The 24,929-nt window shown below is 35.3% G+C and overlaps 1 protein-coding gene and 1 pseudogene across 1 annotated transcript in view; one reads left to right on the forward strand and one right to left on the reverse strand.

Annotated features, from left to right (window-relative positions):
• The window catches only part of LOC118009945 (disintegrin and metalloproteinase domain-containing protein 5-like), a 173,868-nt gene that overhangs the window by 85,858 nt on the left and 63,081 nt on the right, over positions 1-24,929 (reverse strand). The window contains exon 9 of the mRNA XM_035003989.1: positions 17,166-17,261. Coding sequence (XP_034859880.1) covers positions 17,166-17,261 — 96 coding nt within the window. The remainder of the gene's footprint in view (positions 1-17,165; positions 17,262-24,929) is intronic.
• LOC118009947 lies at positions 11,185-12,163 on the forward strand (annotated as a pseudogene).

The raw sequence follows: 24,929 nt of genomic DNA on the forward strand, positions 1-24,929 counted from the left end.
TCCAAGCCTCCTCTCTTATCAACATCTCCACCTGGAGTGGTACATTTGTTACAATTGATGAACTTACATGATACATCATAATAAGTCAAAGTCCATAGTTTACATGAAAGTTCTTTCTCATACATTTCATGGGCTTAAACATATGTATAAGGGCATGTTTCTATTGTTATGGTATCATACTGAGTATTTTCACTGCCCTAAAAATCCTTCATGTTCTGCTTATTCATCTCCCCTTCAGTTCCTGGCAACCACTGACCTTTTTACAGTCCTTTTCCAGAATGTCATATATTTGAAATCAGTGTGTAACCTTTTCAGATTGGATTCTTTCACCCAACTTCTTTTTCAATACTTATAAATACCCAGTTCCTCAAATGCTCTTTGAATGAAGTTTTATCATCCTACTTGCTCCTCTATTAAGAGGTGTTCATGTTTCTTTACTTGGTTCCCTAATTCCAAAGTGGCCCTAAAGCTTAAAAATGGATGATTCCCTTTTACTGAGTGTTTTCTCCTAAAATCTTTTTGTGTGTGTTTTTTATTTTATTTGTAATTCATTTTTATTCTTGCCAAGACTGTCAGTCTGTACATGCAAGGTGCAATTCACTGTCAGGACTATGTTCCTTTACACAACTAAATAAGGAATGGGTGGGTTAATTTATTGCCTCTGACCACCACACCAGCCTCATCTGAGTACCCCCACAACTAGCCACCCCCAGCACACTCACACCCTGTAGCCAGAACCCCAAATTCCCCAGCAGATGGCACACATGAGCCTCCAACAAATGGGCACAATCCTGCAGACAACACGGATATCAACAGCTGGCTTGACTCTGCTGAATTGCACAACCTTGAACACTTTAGGGCACTGCCTCAGGGAAAATTTATGAGAGGCTCTCCATAGCCAGACTGGCTTTCTGGAATTGAGAGAAGGTGTACAGTCCTAATCTCCACGCCATTCCCCGCCCCCCCCAAGAGGTGTGGAACAACCCCAGAAGAGGAGTGGAACAAGCACACCCATAAAAAAGGTCTGAGAGATACCCAAAACTCAAGCTGGGCTGACTGGTGACTGGCTTCTTTCTCTCTCAAGGCCAGTTAGTAAACATTGGAAGAGATAGCTCTTCTTCAAATGTGAAGGCAAAAACATAAAGAATCAAGGCAACATGATGCCAATAAAGGAATAAAATCGAGCTCTTGTGGAAGACAAATGAAAGAAATGGAAATGTACAAAGTGTCTGACAAAAAATTAAAAATAATCACCTTAAGCTCAGACAAGAGAGCACAGACAAATAAACAAAATCAGGAAAATGATAGATGAACAAAATGAGAAGTTTCACAAAGAAATTATTTAAAACAAAAGAACCAAAGAGAAATTCTAATCTGAAGAATACAATGACTGAACCGAAAAATTCCATTGAAAAGCTTCAAGGGCACAGTTGATCAAGCAGAAGAAACAGTGAACTCAAGGGCAATTATTTAAAATTATCCAGTTAGAAGAATAAAAAGAAAAAGATTAAAGAAAGCTTATGGTACTTACAGGACACATCAAAAGAAATAACATATGTGCTATGGGAGTCCCAGAAAAAGCAGTGACAGAAATGGGCAGAAAGTTTATTTAAAGATATAATGACAATTTGCCAAATCTAGAGAGGAAAATGTATATAAAGCTAAAAGAATTCTTCAAAAGACACATTACAAATAAATTGTCAAAAGTCAGTGACAGAGAATTTTGAAAGTAGTAAGAGAAAAGCAACTCATCACATACAAGAGAAACCATATAGGACTATAAGCAGATTACTCAGCAGAAACCTTGCAGGACAGGAGAAAATGGGATAATATTTTCAAAGTGCTGAAAAAAAACAACTACTAACCAAGAATACTATATCCAGGCATGCCTGGGCAGCTCAGTCAATTAGGCGTCCAACTCTTGATTTCAGCTCAGGTCATGATCTCAAGGGTCATGAGATGGAGCCCTGTGTCAGGCTCCGAGGTCAGCGGGGAATCTGCTTGAGATTCTCTCTCTCTCTCTCTCTCTCTCTCTCTTCTGCTGCCCCTCCCCCACCACATGTGCGTGCACATGCTCTCTCTCTCTCTCTCAAATAAATGAAATAAATCTTTAAAAAAAGAAAAGAATACTATATCCAATAAAGCTATCATTCAGTAATGAAAAAGAGATGAGACTTTCCCAGATAAACAAATCTAAAGGAGTTCATCATCACTATACATGTCTTACAAAAAATGCTAAAGAGAGTTCTTCAAGTAGAAATGAAAAAATTCTAATTCACAATATGAAAACACAAAAGTATAAAAATCACTGGTAAAAGTAAGTTATAGTTGGGCGCCTGGGTGGCTCAGTCGGTTGAGCGACTGCCTTTGGCTCAGGTCATGATCCCAGGGTCCTGGGATCGAGTCCCACATCGGGCTCCCTGCTCTGCGGGGAGCCTGCTTCTCCCTCTCCCACTCCCCCTGCTTGTGTTCCCTCTCTCGCTGTGTCTCTCTCTCTCAAATAAATAAATAAAATCTTTAAAAAAAAAAAAAAGTAAGTTATAGTTAAATTCAGAATACTCCCACTACTGTAATAGTTGGTGCATAAATCACTTTTAACTCTAGTATAAAAGTTAAAAGATAAAAGTATTAAAAATAACTATAGCTATAATAATTTGTTCATGGATATGCAATATAAAAGGATGTATATATGACATCAATAGCATAAAATGGGAGGGGATTTTTTTGTATGAGATCAAAGTTAGTTGTTATCACCTTAAAATAGACTGTTATAACTATAAAATGTCTTGTGTAAGCCTTGTGGTAATCACATACAGATACACACACACACAAATACCTGTAGTGAATATACAAAATATAAAGAAAATTAAAGCATACCACCACAGAAAAATCATCAAATCACAAAGTAAGACATTAAAAGAGGAAAAACAGGATAAAAACAACAAAACAAACAAAAAACAATTAATATGGCAATAGCAAATCCTCCCTTATCTATAATTACTTTAAAAGTAAATGAATCATAACCAAAAGACACAGAGTAAGCAGATTAATTAAAAACAAGATCAAACTATATGCTACATACAAGAGACCCACTTAAGTCTTTAGGACACACAAACTGAAAGTGAAGAGATAGAAAAAATAGCTCGAGCAAATGGCAATCATACAGAGCAGGGAGGGCTACATTTATGTCATACAAAATAGACTTTAAGTCAAAAATGGTCACAAGAGATAGAGAAAGTTATTATATAACGATAAAGAGGTCAACTCATTAAGACGATATAACAATTGCAAATATATATGCACCCAACATCAGAATACCTAAATATACAAATATTGACAGAATTAAAGAGAGTAGGTGACTTCATCACTCTACTTTCAGTATTGGCTAGATCATCCAAAAAGAAAAATCTATACCAGAACAGTGGGCTTGAAGTGGGCATAGACCTAATGGACCTAACAAACACATACAGAATGTTCCATCCAACAGCAGCAGAATACAAATTCTCCTCAAGCACACAAGGAACGTTCTCCAAGGTAGATCATAGGTTAGGCAAAAAAAAACAAGTCTTAACAAATTTAAGAAGACCGAAATTATATCAAGAATTTTTTCTAATCATAATGATGTTAAACTGGAAATCAATAGTGAAAATTCACAAATATGTGGAAATTAAACAACACACTCCTGAACAATGTATTAAAGTAGAAATCAAAGGGAATCAAAAAAATATCTCAAGACAAATGAAAAATTGAAATCTAACAATTAAAAAATTAAGGAATGCATTAAATGCAATTCTGAAAGGAACATTTATAGTGACAAACACCTACAATAAAAAGAAGGAAGATCTTAACATCTCAAGGAACTAGAAAAAGAACAAACTAAGCTCAAAGTTACCAGAAGAAAAGAAATAAAGTTTAAACAGAAATAAATAAAATAGAGATGAGAAAAACAATAGAAAACATCAGTGAAATGAGCTGGGTTTTGCAAAGATAAAATTGATAAACCTTTTGCTAAACTAAGAAAAAACAGAGAAGACTCAAAGAAATTATAAATGAAAGAGGTGACATTACAACAGATATCACAGAAATGCAAAAGATCATAAGAGACTACTATATATATATATATATAAAATCATATAACTTAGAAGGGATTCCTAGAAACGACCTATCAATTGAATCATGAAAAAAAAAATAGAAAAATCTAAACAAACCAATAATGAGTAAAGAGATCAAATTAGTTATCAGTTAAAAACCTCCCAACATAGAAAATCCCAGGATCAGATGGCTTCACAGATGAATGCTACCAAACACTTAAGGAATACTTAATGCTAATCCTTTTCAATCTCTTCCAAAAAACTGAATAGGAAGAAAAACTTCCAAACTCATTTTATGAGGTCAGAATTATCCTAATACCACAGTCAGACCAAAGTAGCAGAAGAAAAGAAAACTATATGCTAATGTAATTTTGACCTGATGAACAGGCCTGATGAACATAAATACAATAATTCTCAATAAAATACTAGCAAACCAATTTCAACAGCACATTAAAAGGATCATTCATCATGATCAATTAAGATTTATCACTAAATTCAAGGATGTTTGAACATATGCAATTTAATAAATGTGATACATCACATTAACAAAGTGAAGGATTAAAAATAATAAAAAAATAATATGATGGCTAATTGAATTTAAAATGTTGGCTAATTGAATTTAAATTTTAAAAAATGATCATCTCACTAGATGCAGAAAAAAAAAACATTTGACATAATTCAATGTATTTTCATGATTAAAAACTATCAACAACTTAGAAGGAATGTACCTCAACATAATAAGGGCCATATATGACAAGCCCTTAGCTAAGACAAGGGTGCCCTCTCTCACAACTCTTATTCAACTTAGTACTGGAAGTCCAAGCCAGAACAATTAGGCAAGAAAAAGAAAAGGCATCCAAATAGGAAAAGAAGCAGTCAGGTTGTCTCTGCAGATGATATTATCCTATATATAGGAAACTCTAAAGACTCTACCAAAAAACTATTAAAAATAATAAGTGAATTCAGTAAAGTTGCAAGAGAATTCAGTAAAGTTGCAAGATACAAAATAAAAATATAAAAATCAGTTGTGTATCTTCATACTAAAAATGTGCTATCTACAAAAGAAATTAAGGAAAAAAATCCCATTTACAACATCAGCAAAAAGAATAAAATTCTTAGGAATAAATTTAATCAAGGAGTTATAAGACCTGGATACTGAAAAATATAAAACACTGATGAAAAATTCATGAGGACACAAATAAATGGAAAGATATCCTTTGCTGATTTTGCTTTGTATTTTTTTGCTGCAGTAAAGCATAGTGATGAGTATGCTCTATGCTGAATGCTATGAGTCCTCCTACTGAGTCATTAAACCTGGGGATAGGGGGTGCCTGGGTGGCTCAGATGGTTACGCATCTATCTGCCTTCAGTTCAAGTCATGATCGAGTCCTAGGATCAGTTCCCTGCTCAGTGGGGAGTCAGCTTCTCCCTCTGCCTCTCCCCCCTGCTCATGCTCTCTCTCTCAAATGAATAAATAAAATCTTATAAACAAACAAACAAACAAACAAACAAACCTGGGGATAGTACTGGGGACCTCTGACAAAGAGGAGAATTGCTGCCTTAACAATACGGTTTTCCAGTCCCTTCACATGGAACATTTTACCATTTATTTAGATGTTCTTTTTTCTCAGCAATGTTTTGTTAAGTGTATATGTTTTACATTTCTTTTATTAAATGTGTTCCAAAGTACTTTTCGATGACATTATGAATGAAATTGTTTTCCTAATTTCATTTTCGGATTGTTCACTTCTATTATATAGAAATACAGGTCATATTTGTATCCTGTGACTAACTCATTTATTTCAAAGGTATTTTTGGTATCCTGTGACTTTGATTAACTCATTTATGTAAAAGGTATTTTTAGTAGATTCTTTAGGATTATTTACATACAGGATCATGTCATCTGCAAATAAGGAGAGTTATTTGTACTTTCTACCCTTCCAAATTTGATGCCTTTACTTCTTCTTCTTACTTAATTGTACTTTTTAGAATCTCTAGTACAATGTTTAATAGAAGTGATGAGAACCTACCTCCTTGCTTTGTTTCTGACTTTAGGGGGAAAGGACTCAGACTGTCATCATTAGTATGTTAGCTCTAGATTTTTTATAGATGCTCTCCATCAGGTTATGATCCTTCCTATTTCTAATTTGTTAGTAATTTTATAATGAGTGGGTCCTTTTTCTGCATCTTTTGAGATTATCATGTGTTTTCCTTCATCTGATTAATATGGTGTGTTATATTAATTAAACCAACCTTATATTACTGAGATAAATCCCTCTTGGTCATGGTAGATTATCCTTTTCACGTGTTTCTGGATTCTGCATGTAACTTTTTTAGAATTTTTGTAACCATATTAATAAGGTATAGTTTTTCTCTAGTTTTCTTGTGATGTCTTTGGCATTCAGGTGATACTATCCTCATAGAATGAGTTTAAAGGGTTTTTTTTCTCATATTTTCTGAAAGAGATTGTGGAATATTGGTGTTTCTTTTTTAAATGTTTGATAGAATTCAACAATAAAGCCATCTAGACCTGAGCTTTTCTTTATGGAAAGATTTTAAGTTACTAATTCAATTTCTTTACTTGTCCATTCAGATTTTCTATTTTTTCTTAAGTCATTTTTGGTAATTTGTGTCTTCCTATTTTATCTAAGTTGTCTGATTTGCTGGATATGGTAGTTTAGCAGATTTCCTTATAATTCTTTTAAATTATGTAAGGTCAGTATTGATTCTCCCCTTTCATTTCTGTAAAACCTCTCTTTCTTAGTCTAGGTAAAGTTTATCCATTTTTATTGATTTTTTTAAAGAACAAATTTTGGTTCCTCTGATTTCCTCTCAACCTTTATTTTTTTCCTTATATTTGCCTTGGATTTAATTTGTTCTTCTGTTTATAGACTTTTAAGGTACAAGCCTAGATTATTGATTTATTTCTTATTTTCTAATATAGGTATCTACAAGTAAAAATTTCCCTCTAAACACTGCTTTGCCTTCTTTATGCCATGTTTTGTTTTTTAGTTTTCACTCAGTTCAAAATATTTCTAAACTTCTTGTGATTTCTTCTTTGACACATTGATTATTGATAAATGTGTTATTTAATTTCTAATATTTGTAGATTTATTAATTTCCTTCATTTGTTGATTTTTAATTTTATTTTATTGATATCGGAGAATATACTTTATATGATTTCAGTCTTTTAAAATATACTAAGACTAATTTTGTACCCTAGCATATGGTCCATCCTCAAAGATATTCCATGCATGCTTATAAATACTGTATATTCTGCTGTTGCTGGGTGGAATGTTCATTAATGTCAATTTGGTTAAGTTGTTTGACAGTGTGGTAGAAGTATTCTATATCAGTGATGATTTTTAGTCTGGTTGTAGGAAACCATGAGCCAGAAGACCCAGGAAAGCTACACTCAGATTCCTGACCCACAGAAACTGTGAGGGGAAATGTGAATTTTAATTTAGGGGGTAATATATTATGCAATAATAGTAATATATAACATTGCTTTATAGAATCTGATTCTTGCCTGCCACCCTGTCTGTCATAGTATGGGTTCCCCAAAAATCAGAGCTTGAAGCAAAACTTATATCCTAATGCTTCATTAAGGTTTGGGAGCTTGGGGAGATCAAAGCAAAACAAATACAAGATGGTTGGTGCATTAATAAGCTGGCCAAAGTTTTACCAAAGATATGTAGTTGCTGTCTCCAGAAAGAGCATATGAAACATTGCATTTCAAGCAATCTGTCATTTGGATTGAGCAGAAAACCATGGCCAAGCATATCTGGGTAGTCACATAGACTCAGTCCAGGAGACCATGTACTATAGCAAATAAGGTGGTAAACTAACCGTATTGTATGTGAATTCTTCATTTTTACAAAGGTATTTACCAGAGGTTTTTTTTAATTGTCTTTAAAACAGAAGCCAGTTTGTAAAATGTCTGATTTGTCAACCATGTTCTAGAAAAATGTATAATAATTACCTTACCTACTATGGTTTGAATTGGCATTTATAACAAAGAAGCCATATTTTGGAAATGAATGTTCATTAGGCACTTTTGTCTTTTAATCAGTAGCAATGAGCAGAAAAGCATGGCTGAACAATTCTGAAAAGTCACAAAAACTAGGTCCCTACACTATTTCTTTCTCTATCAGTCATTAAATTGTAAGAACATAAGAAGCCATTTTTCTTTATGTTCATTTTTCTTTATTAATTTCCCGTTCTCAGAATCTTTTTATTACTTGTCTTTTGTTTGAATCATGTATACCAATACTTCTACTTGTCACTGAGGTATTAGATCAAATGTCATCCCTTAAAGAGCTATTCCTTGTTTACCCTGACTAAAATACACACTCACTCAGTCTTTATTCTTTTGCCCTATTTTATTTTTATTTTTTTTAAGACTTTATTTATTTGACAGAAAGAGAGAGAGAGAACAGCAGGGGGAGCAGTAGAGGGAGAGGGACAAGCAGAAGCAGGCTCTCCACTGAACAGGGAGCCCAACGCTGGGCTTGATCCCAGGACTCTGAGATTATGACCTGAGCTGAAGGCAGACTCAACCACCTGAGGCACCCAGGCACCCCAGCCCTATTTATTTTTAAATCACATATCACTATCTGAAATTATCTTTTAAATATTTGTTTGTTTAAAGATTAATCCTCTGTAATACCCCTCAGGATGGGATAAAATATTTTCTGAATTAGTGAGTGGATAAACAATTTCAAGCTGCAAATAAACTGTAAATGAGTATCTGTTTCTAATGTCAACCTTTTATTTCATCCAAATTTCACTGAGTTTTTATTTGTATATTTTGGTTATTGTTTTCTCCACACGTTGCTGTACATTAGTTTTAAGGATATGAGTAAAGTAGAGTGATGTCTACCTGCCACATTAAACTGAATTACATCAATTTTCTTTGATATTAAGAAAACTTAAAGATAGGACTGTGTTTTCAGTCCTATCTTTCTTTTTCTCTATTTTTCCTTCTGCTCTAATCCTTATATTTGACCCTATCTTCTTAATATTTGTCTTCCAACTCTATGACTAGTTTGAGGGACAGAAATTTGGGTATCCACTAAGATTAGCATTGATTTCATGCTTAAATTGCAAATTTAGTTTATCTGTAATCATTGCTTATTTCATACACCATTAACTTTATTGTGTTCAGTTCCCTTCTTATGACATTGTCTTAATTCAAAGAGGTCAACCCTTGTAATTTTTTGAGAATGACAGTTTCCTGAAATTGCTTCTGGATCCTACAACTTAATTTTAACAGCACATCCAAAGAACGATGTCACAAGATGGCAAAATAAGAATCCCCTACTCATATTTTCCCTCAGCAACAATACTTAACAGCAGTCCACAGACAAAAGTGCCTTCAGCAAAGCTCTGGGATCCAAGTAGGAGACACTGAAACCCAGGTGAACTCTAGGACTGAGGAAAGCTAAATTGAAAAGGCAGGCCCTCACCCAGGCAGCTACTTCCTGACCCAACTAAAGACCCAGAAATAGCTCCATACCCAAGGACTTGTCTCAGCCCCATGTGGCAATGATCCTGCTATAAGCATCACATGCCAAGGAACCCAGGAGGAGTCACATCTACCCATGCATGAGTAAGAGGCACAAGGACCTTAGTTCCAGATGTAGACCCTGAAATGGCCCATGAATCAGCTGTGGTCCAGGAGTACCACCCTGACCACAAAGAGACTGACGCAGTGATCTGGCAAGAGCCCTCCTAGGAACTTAGTGGGAGTCACACCCATCCACACAATGGGTAACAGGATGCTGTCAAAACATCCAGTTGTGGGCCCTGAAGCAGATCTTTGTCCTACTGTCACCCTACAGAATAAGGTACTTGAGGCAATCCCATATAGGAACCAAACAGGATCCATACCCACCCAAGCTCCAGGTACAAGCCCAACAACCACAGATCCCACTACAGACTCAGCAAAAGCCTTGTAAACTGGCTCTAAACCCAGCAACTGCCAATTCTGGAGGTAATCCCATCAGCCTAGGAATTGATAGATCTTAATCTGCAGAAACCACTCTGTAGAGACTAGAAGAGGTGTTTGCTCTTTTAAATGCCCAGATACCAATCAAAGGCTACATGGATCACAAAGAATCAGGCAACTATGACACCATGAAAGCAAACAAATAAAGCTAGAGTAACCAATCACAAAAAATGGAGATCTATGAATTGCCTCACAAAAATTCAAAATAATCATCTTAAAGAAACTCAGTGAAATGCAAGAGAACACATATAGACAACTGAACAAAATCAGGAAAACATGTAAGAACAAAATGAAGTAATAAAGAAATAAAAACCATCAAAAAGAACCAAAGAGAAATCCTAAAGTTGAATAAAACAATAACAGAAATGAGAAATTCAATAAAGGGCTTCAACATCAGAATCAATCATTCAAAATAAATACTAAGTGAACTGGAATACTGTTGATTTGAAATTAGCTAGTTACATGAACAAAAAGAAAAAAGAGTGAAGAAAGCCTACATGAATTATGGGACATCGTTAAGCAAATTAAATTCATATTATGAGATCCCTGAAGAAGAAAACAAGAGAGAAAGGAGTAGAAAGATTTAAAGAATAATAGATAAAAAATTTCCCAAATTTTGGAAGAAGTATAGACAAACAGGAACAGAAAGCTAAAATGACTTCAAGCAAGAACAACCTAAGATTGACCAGGACAAATTATAATCAAAATGTTAAAAGTCAAAGGAAAACTTTTGAAACAAAAATTGAAGATAAAAATTACTCATTACATATAAGGGAATCCACATACGGTTATCAGCAGATTTCTGTGCAAAAAAATTTGTAAGCCAGGAGAGAGTGAGATGATAAATTTAAAATGCTGAAAGAAAAAAAAAAACTGTTGGATAAGAAAACTATTCATCGCAAAACGGTCCTTCAGAAAATAAGGAGATTTAAAGACATTCCCAGATAAATAAAAGCTAAGTGAGTTCAACACCTCTAGATCCGTCTTATACTACAGGGAAGATACATTGGTTAGATTACTCCTTTCTGCCCGTGGACGCCGCCGAGTAGGCATCGTTAAAGTCTCCCCTCCCACCACTGTCCCATGTCTAAGTTAGAGTGTCCCAAAGAGCCTGAACAGCTGCGGAAGCTCTTCATCGGAGGTTTTAGCTTTGAAACAACCGATAAGAGTCTGAGGAGCCATTTTGAGCAATGGGGAATGCTTACAGACTGTGTGGTAATGAGAGATCCAAACACCAAGGGCTCCAGAGGCTTTGGGTTTGTCACGTATGCCACTGTGGAGGAGGTGGATGCAGCCATGAATGCAAGGCCACACAAGGTGGATGGAAGAGTTGTGGAACCAAAGAGGGCTGTCTCAAGAGAAGATGCTCAAAGACCTGGTGTCCACTTAACTGTGAAAAAGATTTTTGTTGGTGGCATTAAAGAAGACACTGAAGAACATCATCTAAGAGATTATTTTGAACAGTATGGGAAAATTGAAGTGATCGAGACCATGACTGACCGAGTCAGTGGCAAAAGAGAGGTTTTGCTTTTGAACATTTGATGACCATGACTCTGTAGACAAGATTGTCATTCAAAAATACCATACTGTGAATGGCCACAACTGTGAAGTAAGGAAAGCCCTATCTAAGCAAGAGATGGCTAGTGCTTCATCTAGCCAAAGAGGTCGAAGTGGTTCTGGAAACTTTGGTGGTGGTCATGGAGGTGGTTTTGGTGGGAATGACAATTTTGGTCATGGAGGGAACTTCAGTGGTCAAGGTGGCTTTGGTGGCAGTCGAGATGGTAGTGGATATGGTGGCAGTGGGGATGGCTATAACGGATTTGGTAATGATAGAAGCAACTTTGGAGGTGGCAGAAGCTATAATGATTTTGGCAATTACAACAATCAATCCTCAAATTTTGGACCCATGAAAGGAGGAAATTTTGGAGGCAGAAGCTCTGGCCCCTATGGTGGTGGAGGCCAATACTTTGCCAAACCACAAAACCAAGGTGGCTATGGTGGTTCCAGCAGCAGCAGCAGCAGCTACAGCAGTGGCAGAAGGTTTTAATTATTGCCAGGAAACAAAGCTTAGCAGAAGAGGAGAGCCAGAGAAGTGACAGGGAAGCTGCAGGTTACAACAGATTTGTGAACTTGGCCAAGCACAGTGGTGGCAGGGCCTAGCTGCTACAAAGAAGACATGTTTTAGACAATACTCATGTGTATGGGCAAAAAACTCAAGGACTGTATTTGTGACTAATTGTATAATAGGTTATTTTAGTTTCTGTTCTGTGGAAAGTGTAAAGCATCCCAACAAAGGATTTTAATGTAGTTTTTTTTTTTTTTTTGCACCCATGCTGTTGATTGCTAAATGTAATAGTCTGATCATGACGCTGAATAAATGTGCCTTTTTAAAAATGTGCTGTGTAAAGTTAGTCCACTCTGAAGCCATCTTGGTATACTACCCCAACAGTATGAAGTTAGAATTCCTTCAGGGTGATACCAGGTTCCATTCGAAATTGATTTGCAACCTGCTTGGGCACAGAAGCCATTGTCTCCACAAACCTTGGTGTAGCTGAACTGACAGTTAATGTGTTGTGACCTGGAGTTTACCATTAAAAGGGTCACTCAAGCAAAGTCCTGGAGTTTAGTTGGTTATTAATATGATTGTTGGCACATCCTATGCAATATAGCTAAATTGTATTATGGTATCAGATAAAATTATAGATGGGATTAAAGCTTGTGTATCATCCAAAAAAAAAAAAATACTACAGGGAGTTCATCAAATTCAATGAAAGGACACTAACTCATGAAAATATTTAAAGTACAAAACTCACTGGTAAATGTAAATATATACTCAAATTCAGAATACCCTAATACTGTAATGGTGGCAAAATACTTTTATCTCTAGTACAAAAGTTAAAAGAAAATAGTCTTATAAAGTAAATATTGTTACAATGATTTGTTAAAAGATGCACAACATAAAAAGATGCAAAGTGTGATATTAATAGAACAAAATGTGGGGGAATTAAATAAGAATTAAAAATGTAGAGCTTTAGTATGTGATTGAAGATAAGTTATTATCAGCTTAAAATAGACTATTATGTGATGGGGATTAAGGATTGCACTTGTGATGAGCACCAGGTGTTGTAAGGAAGCATTGAATCACTATGTTGTATGCCTGAAACTAACATTACACTTTATGTTAACTAACTGGGAATTTAATTAAAAACTTAAAAAAAATAAAAATACCTTACAATCCAACAATTGCACTATACTGGGTATTTACCCCAAGAATATAAAAACACTAATTCAAAGGGATACATGCACCCCTATGTTTATAGCAGCATTATTTACAATAGCCAAATTAAGGAAGCAGCCCAAGTGTCCATCGATAGATGAGTGGATAAAAAAGATGTGGCATATATATATATGCAATAGAATATTAGTCAGCCATAAAAAAAATGAAATCTTGTCATTGCAATGACAAGGATGGAGCTAGAGTATAATGCTAAGCAAAATAAGTCAGATAGAGAAAGATAAATACCATATGATTTCACTCATATGTGGACTTTAAGAAATAAAACAAGCAAAGGTAAAAAAAAAATGAAAGAAAGAAGGGAGAGAATCAAATCAAGAAATAGACTTTTAATTATGAAGAACAAACTGATGGTTACCAGAGGGGAGTTGGGTGGGGCGATGGGTTAAATATGTGATGGAAATTAAGGAATGCACTTACTGTGATGACCACAGGCTGATGTATGGAACTATCAGAATACTGAATTATTACATTGTATACCTAAAATTAATATAACACTGTATGTTAACTAAATGGAATTAAAATAAAAACTTAAAAAATAGACTATTATATCTATAAAATGTTTTATGTAAGCCTTATCCAATCACAAAGAAGAAACCTACAGTAGACACACAAAAGGTAAAGAGAAACAAATTAAAGCACATCACTACAAAAAATAAATCACAAAGGAAGACAGCAAGAGGGGATTAAAGGGAAAAAAAGAACTAAAACAAACAAACAAACAAAAAAACCAGAAAATGATTAACAAAATGGCAATAGAAAGTTCTTAACTATCAATAATTACTTTAAATGTAAATGGATTTTCTCTAACCAAAAGACACAGAGTGGAAAATGGATAAAAAGCAAAATCTAACAATAAACTGGCTACAAGAGACTCAATTTACGTTTAAGGACATTCATAGGCTGAAAATAAAGGGAAGTAAAAAATATATTCCATGCAAATGGTAACCAAAAGACATCAGGGTTTGCTATACTTAAATCAGATAAAATAGACTTCCAATCAAATCTCACACACACACACACACACACACACACACACACACATGAAGAAAGTGAAGAGAATATAACACTTGTAACTATATATGCACCAAATATTGGAGTGCCTAAAATTTTAACTAAATATTGACAGACTGAAGGGATAAATAGCAATTCAGTAATAGTAGAGGACTTCAATACCCTACCATTAACATTGGATAGATCAATCAGAAAGAAAATTAGGAAGAAAATAGCAGGCCTGAATAAAACTATAGAACAAATGGACCTTAAAGACATATATAGAACATTATGTCCAACAGAACAAAATACACATTCTTCTCAAGCACACATGGAACATTCTCCAGGATAAAACATATGTTGGTCCACAAAGCAAGTCTTATGAAATTTAAAGGAATTGAAATAATATCTCATATCTTTTCCACACACAATGGTATGAAACCTCAGGGAAAAAACTGAAAATTTCACAAAATATGCAATTTAACACCATACTCCTGAAAAACCAATGGACCAAAGAAGAAAAAAAAGGAAATCAGAAAAGTATCTTAAAATAAATAAAAATAAAAAAACAACATACCAAAACATAGGGACATAGGAAAAGCAGTTCTAAGAGGTAAGTTTACAGCAATAAATGCCTACATTAAAAAAATCTCAAATAACCTAACTTTATCCCTAAAGGAATTAAAAAAGGAAAACAAACTAAGCCCCAACTTAGTAGAAAGAAAGAAATAACAAAGATCAGAGCAGAAATAAATGAAATAGAGACCAGACAAATAATAGGGGCAAAAATCAATTAAACCAAGGGTTGAGTTTTGAGAAGATAAACAAAATGGCAAACCTTTAGCTAGACTAACCAAGAAAAAGAGACAGGACTAAATAAAATAAAATTATGGAAGAAAGAGGAGACACTAAAATTGATACCATAGAAATACGAAGTATCATAAAAGGCTACTATAACAATTATCCACCTACAAACTGCATAACCCTTTAGAAGAAATGGCTAAATTCCTAGAAACAGACAACCTAGCAAGACTGAATCATGAAGAAATGGAAAACCTGAACAAACCAAACACAAGTAAAGAGACTGAATTTGTTATCAAAGCTTCTAACAAAGACCAGAAGTAGATGGTTTCACAGGTGAATTCTATGAAATATTTAAAGAATTAATGCTAATCTTTTTCAACTCTCCCAAAAATTAAAAAGGAGGGAACACTCCCAAACTCATTTTACAATGCCCGCTTTATCCTGATGCCAAAGACAAATAAGGGAAGAAACAAGAAGAGACATTTACAGGCCAATATCCCTGATGAATATAGATGCAAACATTCTCAACAAAATACTAACACACCAAATTCAACAACCCATTAAAAGTATCATATACCATGATCAAGTGAGATTTATGCCTGGATGGAAGGATGATTCAACACACAGGAATCAATAAACATAATATACCCCATTAATATAATTAGAGGCAAAATTCATGCAATCCTCTAAAGTGGCAGAAAAGACATCTGACAAAATTTGACACACTTTTATGACAAAAGCTCTCAACAGTTTGTGTATAGAATAAACATATATCAATATAATAAAAGCTATATATGACAAGCCTGAACAAACAATTTTCAATAGTGGAAAGCTGAAATCTTTACCTGTCAGATCAAAAACAAAGTTGTCCATTCTTACCACTCCTGTGTAACATAGTACTAGAAGTCCTAGCCAGAGCAATTAGGCAAGAGAAAAGAATTAAAAGGCATCCAAATCAGAAAGGAATAAATAAAACTGTGGGGGAAATGGAAAGATGTTGGCCAAGGATACAAATTGTCAGCCATAAAATGAATCAGTGTGGGGATCTCATGTACAGCATGATGACTAAAGTTAATAATATACTGTATACTTGAAAGTTTCTTACTGAATGTTGAATGTTCTTGCTATGTAATGAGGTGTATGCGTTAACCTTATTGTAATCATTTCACAATATATACTTATATGAAATCATTACATTGTACACCTTAAACTTACACAATGTTATATGTCAATTATATCTCAATAAAGTTTGGGGAAAAAATTTTAAACATAAAAGCATATTCTTACTCCAACCTTATGGACTTCTGCCATTTACCTTGTTCGGGAGTTTCTTTTTTCTTTAGGATTCCAGTTAATTGTTCTGGATACAGGGCAATTATTCAGGAATTCTTTAAATACTTTCAATAAAGAGGGATTGGTCGATTGTAACAATAACTGACTTGCAAAGGAAGAGCAGACTTTACCAGAAGACAGTGAAGAGAATTTAGTTAACAAAGACAAACAAACAAAAAAACTAATCTAACTTCTTGACCCCATGTGGTGTATGGTGTTAGAAAATAAGACGTGGGTGTTGCATGCAACTGATGAATTACTGAACTCTACATCGGAAACTAATAATATATTATATGTTGGCTAATTGAATTTAAATTAAAAAAAAAGAAAAGAAGACCTTAAGAGGGTTGCTTCAGGTGTATGTTGATTGCAGAAATATCTCAATGGGTACAAGAAAGATTTGTAATAAGATATAAAGATGGGAATTCAAGTCAGGAGAGAAGAATGATCAGGCATTATGTACATGAGAGTCCTGGAAATAACAGATTACTGAATGGACTAAAGTGTAAGAGGGGTCCAATGTGCTTGGATATAATACAGTGCAAAGGGCTGATAGGGTATTGACATGCTTCTCATCTCTTTGAAACAAGTATTTCAAGAAATTTAATGCTGAGCTACTATAAAATAGATTGCTTCTTACCTTGCAATCTAGTGTGCAGCATTCCCCAGAACCACATTGTTTACCCTTTTTCTTTACACATATCCTAGGATCACAGCAGTCTTTATGTGTACAATTCTGTAAACAAATAGACAAATTTAAATGATATCTTCTCTCAATCAGTTATGATAATGTCTTTTAAGAAACTTGCCAATTTCATCTAAATTGCCAAATTCATTTACATAGTTTTTAATATTCCTTATTTTAAAAATATGTAGGATGTGTAGTAAGTAATAGACCCTCTTCCATTCCTGATACTGGAAATTTCTTTTTTCTTTCATTTCTCCACCAGCACAGCAAGAGGTTTATCAAGTATATTGATTATTTTCAAAGCCCTGACTTTCATTGTCATTGATTTTCATTCTCTGATTTCTATCTCATTAATTTCTAATTTTATCTTTATCATTATTTCCTTCTTTTTACTTTAGATAAATTAACTTAGACTAATATTTTAGCTACCTTAAGTAGCATTCTAAATAATTTTAGACCTTTCTTCTTCAATATAAGCATTTATAGCTAGTGATATTCCTTGTAACACTGTTTTACCTGAATCCCATTGATTTTGATGTTCTGTTTAAATTTGTATACTGTTGAGTTTTTTTTAAGATTTTATTTATTTATTTGAAAGAGAGAGACACAGCAAGAGAGGGAACACAAGCAGGGAGAGTGGGAGAGGGAGAAGCAGGCTTCCCGCGGAGCAGGAAGCCTGATGCAGGGCTCGATCCCAGGACCCTGGGATCATGACCTGAGCCGAAGGCAGACGCTTAATGACTGAGCCACCCAGGCGCCCCTAAATTTGTATACTGCTAAAAATATATCCTAAAATTGCTTTTGTAATTTTTCTTTGAGCCAAGGGTCATTTAGAAGTGGTAGTTTAATTTCCAAATATTTAGGGGCTTTTCAAGATATTTTATTATTCTTGAATTCTAATTTAATTTTCAACACAAAATAAATATTTTGAGATTTATTTCATGCCTCAAATATTCTATCCTGATGAATATTCCAAGTTCTCTTGAATTTTTATATTTAAGCTGTTAAATATAGTGGCCTATAAATATCATCATATTAAGGTGATAGTTTTGTTCAGGTCTTCTATAACCTTACTGATTTTTTGTCTAGTTGTTCTATCAGTTACTGAGAGATGTGAAATAAATCTCCAAATATGATAGATTTGTCAGTTTCTCCCTTTAGTTCTGCAGTGATTGCTTCATAAAATTTGAAGATTTAATGTGTGTATATATATAAATGTATTTTTATAAATGTTTATATATTTATTATTGTTATATCCTCCTTTTGTATTTATCCTTTTTTTCATTTTGAAGCATTACTGTATCTTTATTTTATGTATTACTATAGTCAGTATAGCTCCTTGTATTTACTGTTTGCTTGTTATATCCTTTTCCACTCTGTTATTTTCTATGACACAGAGTATTGAGGTTAAAATGTATCCCTTATTGATAGCATGCAATTATTTCTTGATTTTTATCTAGTCTGACAACTTTTGCCTTTTGATAGAGTGTCTGGCCTATTTACATTTAATGTAATTGTTAACACGCATGTATTTCAATTTCTTATTTTGCTGTTTGTTTCTATTTATCTCACCTTGTTTTTCTTCCTCAATTCTTCCCTTCTTGTCTTATTTTGTGTTAATGAATATGTTTAATATTTACCCAGTAAATCTTCTACTGGCTTTTTTAGCTATATCTCTGTATAATTTTTCAATATTTGCTCTAAGATGTACAGTAAGTATCTTTTTTCATGGATTTTAAAAATTTTTTATTATTATGTTAATCACCATACATTACATCATTAGTTTTTGAAGTAGTGTTCCATGATTCATTGTTTGTGCATAACACCCAGTGCTCCATGCAGAGCATGCCCTCTTTAATACCCATCACCAGGCTAACCCATCCTTCCACACCCCTCCCCTCTGGAACCCTCATTTGTTTTTCAGAGTCCATTGTCTCTCATGATTCGTCTCCCCCTCAGATTTCCCCCCCTTCATTCTTCCCCTCCTGCTATCTTCTTTTTTTTCTTAACATATATTGCATTATTTGTTTCAGAGGTACAGATCTGTGATTCAACAGTCTTGCACAATTCACAGGGCTCACCATAGCACATACCCTCCCCAATGTTTATCACCCAGTCACCCCATCCCTCCCACCCCACCCCCCATTCCAGCAACCCTCAGTTTGTTTCCTGAGGTTAAGAATTCCTCATATCAGTGAGGTCATATGATACATGTCTTTATCTGATTGACTTATTTCGCTCAGCATAACCCCTCCACTTCTATCCACGTCATTGCAAATGGCAAGATCTCATTCCTTTTGATGGCTGCATAATATTCCATTGTATATATACACCATATCTTCTTTATCCATTCATCTGTCGATGGACATCTTGGCTCTTTCCACAGTTTGGCTATTGTGGACATTGCTGCTATAAACATCGGGGTGCACATACCCCTTTGGATCCCTACATTTGTATCTTTGGGTAAATATCCAGTAGTGTAATTGCTGGGTCATAGGGTAGCTCTATTTTCAACTTTTTGAGGAACCTCCATACTGTTTTCCAGAGTGGTTGCACCAGCTTGCATTACCACCAACAGTGTAGGAGGGTTCCCCTTTCTCTGCATCCCTGCCAACATCTGTCATTTCCAGACTTGTTAATTTGAGGCATTCTGACTGGTGTGAGGTGATATCTCATTGAGGTTTTGATTTGGATTTCCCTGATGCCGAGCGATGTTGAGCACTTTTTCATGTGTCTATTGGCCATTTGGATGTCTTCTTTGGAAAAATGTCTTTTCACATCGTCTGCCCATTTCTTGATTGGATTATTTGTTCTTTGGGTGTTGAGTTTCGTAAGTTCTTTATAGATTTTGGATACTAGCCCTTTATCTGAGATGTCATTTGCAAATATCTTCTCCCATTCTGTCAGTTGTCTTTTGGTTTTGTTGACTGTTTCTTTTGCTGTGCAAAAGCTTTTTATCTTGATGAAGTCCCAATAGTTCATTTTTGCCCTTGCTTCTCCTGCCTTTGGTGATGTTTCTAGGAAGAAGTTGCTTCAGCTGAGGTCAAAGAGGTTGCTGCCTGTGTTCTCCTTTAGGATTTGGATGGACTCCTGTCTCACATTGAGGTCTTTCAACCATTTGGAGTCTATTTTTGTGTGTGGTGTAAGGAAATGGTCCAGTTTGACTGTTCTGCATGTGGCTGTCCAATTTTCCCAACAGCATTTGTTGAAGAGACTGTCCTTTTTCCATCAGACATTCTTTCCTGCTTTGTGGAAGATTAGTTGACCATAGAGTTGAGGGCCCATTTGTGGGCTCTCTGTTCTGTCCCATTGATCTATGTGTCTGTTTTTGTGCCAGTACCATACTCTCTTGATGATGACAGCTGTGTAATAGAGCTGGAAGTCCAAAATTGTGATGCCGCCAGCTTTGCTTTTCTTTTTCAACATTCCTCTGGCTATGCGGGGTCTTTTCTGGTTCCAGACAAATTTTAGGATTATTTGCTCCATTGCTTTGAAAAAAGTGGATGGTATTTTGATGGGGATTGCATTGAATGTGTAGATTGCTCTAGGTAGCATGGACATCTTCACAATATTTGTTCTTCCAATCCATGAGCATGGAACGTTTTTCCATTTCTTTGTGTCTTCCTCAATTTCTTTCATGAGTATTTTTGTTTGGCTGGAAGCTTTTTATCTCTCCTTCAATTTTCAATGACAGACTAGCTGGATAGAGTATTCTTGGCTGCATATTTTTCTCATTTAGTGCTCTGAATATATCATGCCAGTCCTTTCTGGCCTGCCAGGTCTTTGTGGATAGGTCTGTTGCCAATCTAATGTTTCTACCATTGTAGGTTACAGATCTCTTGTCCCAAGCTGCTTTCAGGATTTTCTCTTTGTCTTTGAGACTCGTAAGTATTACTATGAGATGTCGGGGTGTTGACCTATTTTTATTGATTTTGAGAGGGGTTTGCTGTGCCTCCTGGATTTTGATGCCTGTTTCCTTCCCCAAATTGGGGATAAGTTCTCTGCTATAATTTGCTCCAGTATACCTTCTGCCCCTCTTTCTTCTTCTTCTGGGATCCCAATTATTCTAATGTTGTTTCATCTTATGGTATTGCTTATCTCTCGAATTCTGCCCTCGTGATCCAGTAGTTGTTTATCTCTCTTTTTCTCAGCTTCTGTATTTTCCATCATTTGGTCTTCTATATCACTGATTCTCTCTTCTGCCTCATTTATCCTAGCAGTTAGCACCCCCATTTTTTATTGCACCTCATTAATAGCCTTTTTGATTTTGATTTTGTTAGATTTTAGTTCCTTTATTTCTCCAGAAAGGGTTTCTCTGATAACTTCCATGCTTTTTTCAAGCTCAGCTAGTATCTTTAAAATCATGATTCTGAACTCTAGATCCAACATCGTACTAATGTCCGTATTGAGTAGGTCCCTCGCAGTCGGTACTACTGCTTGTTCTTTTTGTTGAGGTGATTTTTTCTGTTTTGTCATTTTGTCCAGAGGAGAATAGATGAATGAGAGAACAAAATGCTAACAGGGTAACAACATCCCCAGAAAATATACTCTAAACAAGTCAGAAAGACCTGAAACCAGGGGAAAGGGGAAAGAAAGAAAAAAGAAAAAGAAAGAAAAAGAAAAAGATAAAAACAAACAAAAACAACAAAACAAAAAAAACAGAATATGATTAAATATGATCAGCCTGTTGCATAGATCAGTGCCACACATTAGATTTTGGGTGTATTTTGGTCTGTTAGAAGAAAGAGCTTCCCAAATTTTTAAAGAAAGAAAAACTTACGTATGTACAAAAATAAGGGTTGATATGATGAAGGGATGGAATATGACTGTAAAGATGAAAATTTTTAAAAATTTTATAAAAGGAATTGATAAGAAGTTCTTTGAATAAAGAAAGTAGAGGATTTAAAAAAAAAGAAAAAAAAACAGAAAATGTGATCAGGCAGGAGACTAGAACAAAGCCATACACTAGTGATTTAGGGTATATTTTGATCTGTTAGAAGAAACTGTATCTCAAAATTTTAAAGAGAGAACAACTTACATATATATGCCAATAATAATGGTAACTACCATGAAGGGATAGAATATGACTCTAAAAATGAAAAATAAAAATGTTTTTTTAAAAAAGGGATGGATAAGATGTTGGTTGAAAAAGGGAAAAAGAAAAATTCAAAAAGAAAAAGTTAAAAAAATTAACTTTGAAAGACTAAAGAATCAGGGGTAAAAAAGCCATGGATTCTATGCACATATATGTATTATGTATATGTGCAGTATTCCCCTAGCGCTGGAGTTCTGCTGTTCTCATTGATAGGTAAACTTGGTCTTGGCTGGTTGTTCTTGCTGATCATCTGGGGGAGGGGCCTGTTGCCATGGTTCTCAAATGTCTTTGCCGGAGGCAGAATTGCCCCGCCCTTGCCTGGTAGGGCTAAGTAATCTGCTCGGGTTTGCTCTCCGGAGCTGTTGTTCCCTGCGAGCTTTCCATACAGCTTTGGAGGCGGAGAGTGAAAATGATGGCCTCCCAATCTCCGCTCCATAGGAGCCGAGAACTCGGGGCCCCGCTCCTCAGTGAGCCCCCAGAGAAAAGCCGTCAGTCACTCCCATCTCCCCGGTCTCCGGCCGCACTCCGTGCTCACCCGGCCTGTGACAGAGCGCTTCTATCTCTGGCACCTGACCCCGGGTGGAGTCTCCAAACCCAGCAGATCCCTGCGGTGTGCTCCTGCACCACTCCTCCAAGGGGTAGGAAGGGGAGTCTCCCTGGATCTGCCGCTTGTTGGGTCCGTGCTGGAGGAGCAGTGGCCCGACTGTGCCACGGATCACAGTTTATGGCAACCCCAAGCTGAGAGCCCGCGCCTCGGCTCCATCTCTGCAGCCGGCTTCCCCGCTCCGATACCTGGGAGCTCTGCTGCACTCAGGCACCCTGGTCTTTCTGTGACCCTGAGGGTCCTGAAACCACACTGTCCCAGAGGGTTCCACCCCCCGCTTAGCCACCAGAGTGATGTCCCTCACCGGAGCCGACTTCTAAAAGTTCCGATTTTGTGCTCTGCAGCTCTATCACTTGCCAGAAGCGCCCCCTCCCCCGCCGTCTATCCTCCCGAATATCTCCTCGGATTCACTTCTCCGCACGTCCTACCTTCCAGAAAGTGGTTGCTTTTCTGTTCAGAGAGTTGTTGCTATTCTTTTCTTTGATCTCCTGTTGAGTTTGTAGGTGTTCAGAATGGTTTGATCCCTATCCAGCTGAATTCCTGAGAGGAGACGAAATCCAGGTCTCCTACTCCTCCACCATCTTGCTCCACCCCCCTACAGTATCTTTAAAATACTATAATCTACTTAAAAGTTAATACTGATTTTCTTCAGGTAAATTATAGAAACCTTGCAACAGCTTATTTCATTGTACCCTTCCATATTTAGTGCTGTTATTGTTATTATATAGATGTAGGTATGTAGATACACACACACATATATACATATAATTGTATATATGTGCATATGTATGTATATCTGTTTATATGCATATATACACATATGCATCCATAAATGCAAACATAACTATACGTGTGTATATGTGTACATATATACATGTAAATACATATTTATATGCACATATATGTATTATGTATATATGAATGCATAGTGAAGAAGTATATGTATTTACATATCTGTGCATGTATACAATGTAGTTAGTAAAATTAAGAGCAGAAAAGAAAAAGCATACATATAATTATTTATATTCACCCACATATTTACCAATTCCTGTGTTCATCCTCTTGTCAATCAGACTGATCATCTACTGCATTAGCACTTAAGCCTAAAACATTTTAAATTCATAGAATTTTCTGTAGTGCAAGCTTACTGTGACATATTGTCTCAGCTTTTGCTTAACTGAGACTTTATTTTCTTCCATTTTAAGGAATAATATCTTTGAGTATAGATATCTTGATTCTTGACTTTTTTTCTTTCAGGACTTTTAGTTTGTCATTTCAAAGTCAACTGACCTCCATTATTGGTTATAAGCCAGCTATATTTTGTATCATTGTATCCTGTACCTAATGTGTCTTTTTTTTAGGCTGAAATTAAGTTTTCTTTTTATCTTGGGACTTTGGGGGGGTTTATTGATCTGTGTATAAAAGTGGATTTTTTTGTGTCTATCTGCTTATAGTTATAATGCTGAGCATCTTGGATCTGTAAGTAAATGTTTTCCTTCAAATTTGGAAAATAATCAGCATTATTCCTGCAGATATATTTTCTGCCACTTACTTTCTCTTTTCTTTATCTTGAAATCCTTACACCTACATTGGGTACTTAATATTTCCTCTCAGGTGTCTAAGGTTTTTTTATTTTTCTTCAACTCTTTTTCTCTCTGGTCCATAGATTATATGTTCTTATTGCTCTATTAATCAAGTTCATTGATTATTCTGCTTTTGGTCAAGTTCATTGATTCTTCTGCTTTTGTTTTATTTCATTTGTTGTACTTTTCACTTCTAGACTTTAAATGTTTTTTTTATATTTAACATATATCTGTTGAGATTCTCTAGCTGCTCACTCACTAAGATAATTTTTCCTTAAATTATTTGAACATAATTTCCTTTAATGCTCCTAATATATTCAAAATAACTACTGTGAAGTCTTTATCTGCTAAATATAATATCTTGGACTTTTCAGAGTCATTTTCCCTTAACTGCATATTTTCCTAAATATAGTTCACATTTTCCTAATTCTCTG

This window comes from Mirounga leonina, unplaced genomic scaffold, assembly GCF_011800145.1.
Source record: "Mirounga leonina isolate KUSES-001 unplaced genomic scaffold, KU_Mleo_1.0 Mir_128, whole genome shotgun sequence".
NCBI classification, from domain to species: domain Eukaryota; kingdom Metazoa; phylum Chordata; class Mammalia; order Carnivora; family Phocidae; genus Mirounga; species Mirounga leonina.